The 3953-nt window shown below is 45.8% G+C and overlaps 1 protein-coding gene across 1 annotated transcript; it reads left to right on the top strand.

Annotated features, from left to right (window-relative positions):
* The first annotated feature begins 499 nt into the window (after positions 1-499).
* Positions 500-1374, top strand: LOC145630649 (uncharacterized). Its single transcript, XM_081682860.1, has 3 exons — positions 500-602; positions 680-1003; positions 1081-1374. Exons 2-3 carry the CDS (start codon positions 716-718, stop codon positions 1276-1278), a joined length of 486 nt encoding a protein of 161 aa, XP_081538986.1. The 5' UTR covers positions 500-602; positions 680-715; the 3' UTR covers positions 1279-1374.
* The last annotated feature ends 2579 nt before the right edge of the window (positions 1375-3953 follow it).

The raw sequence follows: 3953 nt of genomic DNA, 5'->3' as shown, positions 1-3953 counted from the left end.
AGGTAGCTGATTTGTTAGGTCCGATCGTTCAGCACATCAGGACTCGTCCGGTGTCACGAGGTGGTCCTAGGAGTGGACGATCGGAGTCGGCTTCAGTTCTTGCTCGCGGCTTCGATATGGAGGACACGACGGCCGAGCAGCGGGTGCGGATCTTCGTCTTGATCCTGATCTCTATGACCCTCTCTCCTGACAGGAGTTCACGCGTGCTCCTCTGTTACCTCCCTTCTTTGGCCAGGATTCCCGAGATAGGATCCTACAGCTAGGCCAGTCTTGGATACGCGGATCTTCTTCTATCTCTACGTCATGGCTGCCGTCAGCTGAATGACGAGTCCCCTGTCACTGTTTACGGCCTGTGGAGAGTCGTAGAGGTGATGATCTTTTCCCTTTCTTGTTCCATTTCGGCTTTTCGATTCGTATGCTGAATGTTATTTTTGTTGCAGTTATGGTTCTATGAGTACTTCCCAGGCTTGGCTCCTCGCCGGCGTCGGGGAGTGGTCCATGACTTCCCCGTCGGGGCCAGCTGGCGTGACCGAGGAGAGTCACGGGTGGAGTCTGTTCCGGCGCTTCGTGGGGTACTACGCCGAGGCACCTCTTCCGTTGGCGTAAGGATTAGCTTTGTTGCGTTTTTCCTTCTGATGTTGTTTCTGTCGTTTCACGCCTAACATTTTATGGTTTTCAGGTTCCCATTGATGTTCAGTATCGTCCTTGGGCCGGGATGACTGATCTGCCCGAGGCCCTACGTCTTTCAGTGTACCGTACCATTTTGGTTGGTACTGGGCGCTTCGTCTGGTATTTGGGGGAGCGAGTCGTCCGTCAGCATAGCGGCGATCGCTTTGTGGTGCCTTCTTCCCCGCCAGAGTCGATGCTGGACTCCCGCTTGATCAGAGGGTTGATCAACAGGGGAGAGCGCTACACTTTTCCGTGGCAGGAGCTTGTTCACATGGAGAGTGACTACGCGCGGGATTTGCTTCCCTCTCTGGCTCCTCCACCCCGTCTTCCCGAGGTATGATTTCGAGAATCTTCTTTACTAGTCTCTGTTTTAAATAGTCGAATAACTTGATTATTCGATCATATTTTCAGACGACCATTCACCCTGTGGGGAGGATTCAGATTCCTCCTCAGTCTGTCCGCTACCCTGGGCCGATCGGTATCACGGAGGACCATATTGCTGACGCGCCGGAGGGTTATAGACAGGCGCAGGAGTCAGTGCCTGAGGCTTTTGAGCCGGTGAGTTTTCTTCGACGTATTATCCACTCTTTTAATGCTGCTTATTACTGATTTTTCTTTGTTTTGTCCTCAGCCTAACCGCCCGGAGGTGATGGGAATTATGAAGCTGGTGGACGCGCTGAAGTATTGCATCATCAAGCTTCGGCGTGGTGCGAGTTGTCGGAGCTCTAGCGACGTCCTTGAGGTATCACTTATTACTTTTTCATTTCCACCATTTGTTTTGTTTTGCATCATTGACACCTTTTGATTTTGTGTTTTTTCAGGAGCGACAGAGGTCCTGCTCGCGCTCGAGGCCCAGAGGCTCGGACGAGGAGGAGCTTGGTCGTAGTAGACGATCTCCTGAGGCTCACCGACGTTCTCAACGAGAGCCGCGGACTACTCAATCGTTCCAGGAGGCTCAGCAGGGGTAGTCTTCTCAGCGTCCGTCATTTTCACAGCCTCCAGTTCCTGAGTTTGGGTCTCCTTTGGATCCTGGTTCATTCTCGGCCCCATTATCCGGGGTTCCTCCACCACTGTCGGGCCTATTCTCAGTTCCGCTATATGGGACGATGCCTTCGCCGACGATTCCAGTATCTTTGGGCCAGTCTACTCCGCTTTCCGGCTGGACGGGTCCTGCTTTGAGCTTGACTACTACTGGGCCTGTGGGGACTAGTAGGGACGCTACTCCCCGTACTCGGATGGTCGAGGGACTCTTTGGTTCGCCGTTTCCATACACACAGGGAGGTCCACATGCACAGGGACAAGATGAGACTGATTCTGATTCTAGAGATTTTTGACCGAGGGTTTATGTGCATACTGTGATGACACTTGATACATTTATGTATTACGACTCTTTGTACATTATTTACAGTTTATATATCTACTATTGTGTGTGTTAGTGTGTGTTTGAGACTCTTTGTGTGTGATTGTGTACTTAGTGATGACACGATGAAAGAAGACATAAGTGGAGTAATGGAGGGTACCGACCTTCCCCAAAAGAAAAGGAATAAAATTACCTTCCCCAAAAGAAGAGAAAAGAAAAGAAATAAAATGATGAAAAAATCTTCCCCAAAAAGAAAAATAAAAAAAAAATAGAAAACATCGTAAAATAAAGATAAAAATAAAAAGCATCGTAAAATAAAGATAAAAATAAAATTAAAAAAAGTGAGAATTTTATTAGGAATAGAACTCTCAGAAAAGACTGAAAAAACAAACGTTAAAGATAAGAAAATACAAGAAAATCCGGATAGATACGGAAAAGATGAAACAAAAGCAGGCGCGTAAGGTGCCGTGACACGGCACTGTTCACCGTGTCACGGCAAATCCTGCCGTGTCACGGTAAAGGTTCCCGTGACACGGTGGAATTTCCCGTGTCACGGGAAGCTTATTATTCAGCAGATTGTTTCACGCGTGCGAAAAGATAAATTCTGGGCAGTTTCGAGCGCTTTTGCTATAAAATAAGACTAGGTTATTCATGATATGCATAATTACGAAACACAAAATAATTTAGAATTTCATATTTCAATAATCATGTCTCAGAATTTTGATAATACATTGCGCGACTGGTCTTATTCTTTGACCAATGCTGAAAAAAGAGAGTTAGAATTGTTTCATGTCAGGGGTTTGCTAGCCCTGCGACATATAGCTATTGAACATGATTTTCTTAGGGCAGCATTAGATTATTGGAGTCCAGAAACGCACTGTTTCAAATTTGATTATGATGAAATCTGTCCTCTGCCGGAGGAATTTGGCGCAATTTTTGGATTTCCTGATAGGAATCTTATAGCCATGCCTACCTTACGTGAATACTATTACCAAGACTTTGAACGCCATCTGAATCTAACAGATCCAGATTTAAATAGAATTGTGTGTGGTAATGAAGTAGACATAGAAAAACTTGCGAACTTATATTTTAATCGCCCTGTCTCTGAGGCTTATCATGTGTATCGTAGAAGGGCATATATTTTTTGCATGTTTAGCAAGCTACTTTTTGCAAACGGTAGGGTAGGACATGCTTGTCTAGCGTCTGTGCTTGAGCATGTGGAATCTGGAAGATCTCCTATGCCGACGTGCCTTGGAGAAACATTTCGTGGTTTAGACGAGGCAAAATCTGATCGGAAAGCCATCAGGAAGGGCTCTCTGGTACTATTACAGGTAAGAATACACTCTGAATAGCCCCCGTGACACACAACAGTCACCGTGTCACGGTCAGGTTCGCCGTGACACGGTCAAAACTGCCGTGTCACGGGAATCTGCATCATTTTTTTTTTTTTTTTTTTTTTTTTTTTTTTTTTTGATGTTGACGATTAATGGTCTTTTTGTTTTCTTGTTTTGCAGATTTGGTTGATGGAGCGTTTGGAATTATTTGAAGCCCCCGATGACATTGAAAAATATGGCCCTAACGACTTAGTTCGTAGGAAGAAGAATTATTCTGCGAACATGTCGTATGAAGATTGGAAAAATTTCTTTGCAAAGAGAGAATTTTCCATTTGTTGGGTGGTGCCTTGGTGGAGGCTTACTAGAATGGTTGGCACGAATGAAACACCATATTGCCGTGTTCCTAGTATCTCCAAATTGACCTTTTACTGTCCCTCTCGACTGATGCGGCAGTATGGACTTGAACAAGTAATTCCACGCTATAACGATAGTCCTCGTGAAGTATCGTTGCATGAAAGTAACGTTCACAAGTACGAGACTTATTGGATTGGAAGACCTTTGTGGACCGTTTCTGCAAGTGACCAAGCTCC

This window comes from Chenopodium album, chromosome 5, assembly GCF_948465745.1.
Source record: "Chenopodium album chromosome 5, dcCheAlbu1.1, whole genome shotgun sequence".
Lineage (NCBI taxonomy): Eukaryota > Viridiplantae > Streptophyta > Magnoliopsida > Caryophyllales > Amaranthaceae > Chenopodium > Chenopodium album.
The sequence above is the reverse complement of the archived record's forward strand: the minus strand, read 5'-3'. Positions and strand labels throughout refer to the sequence as shown.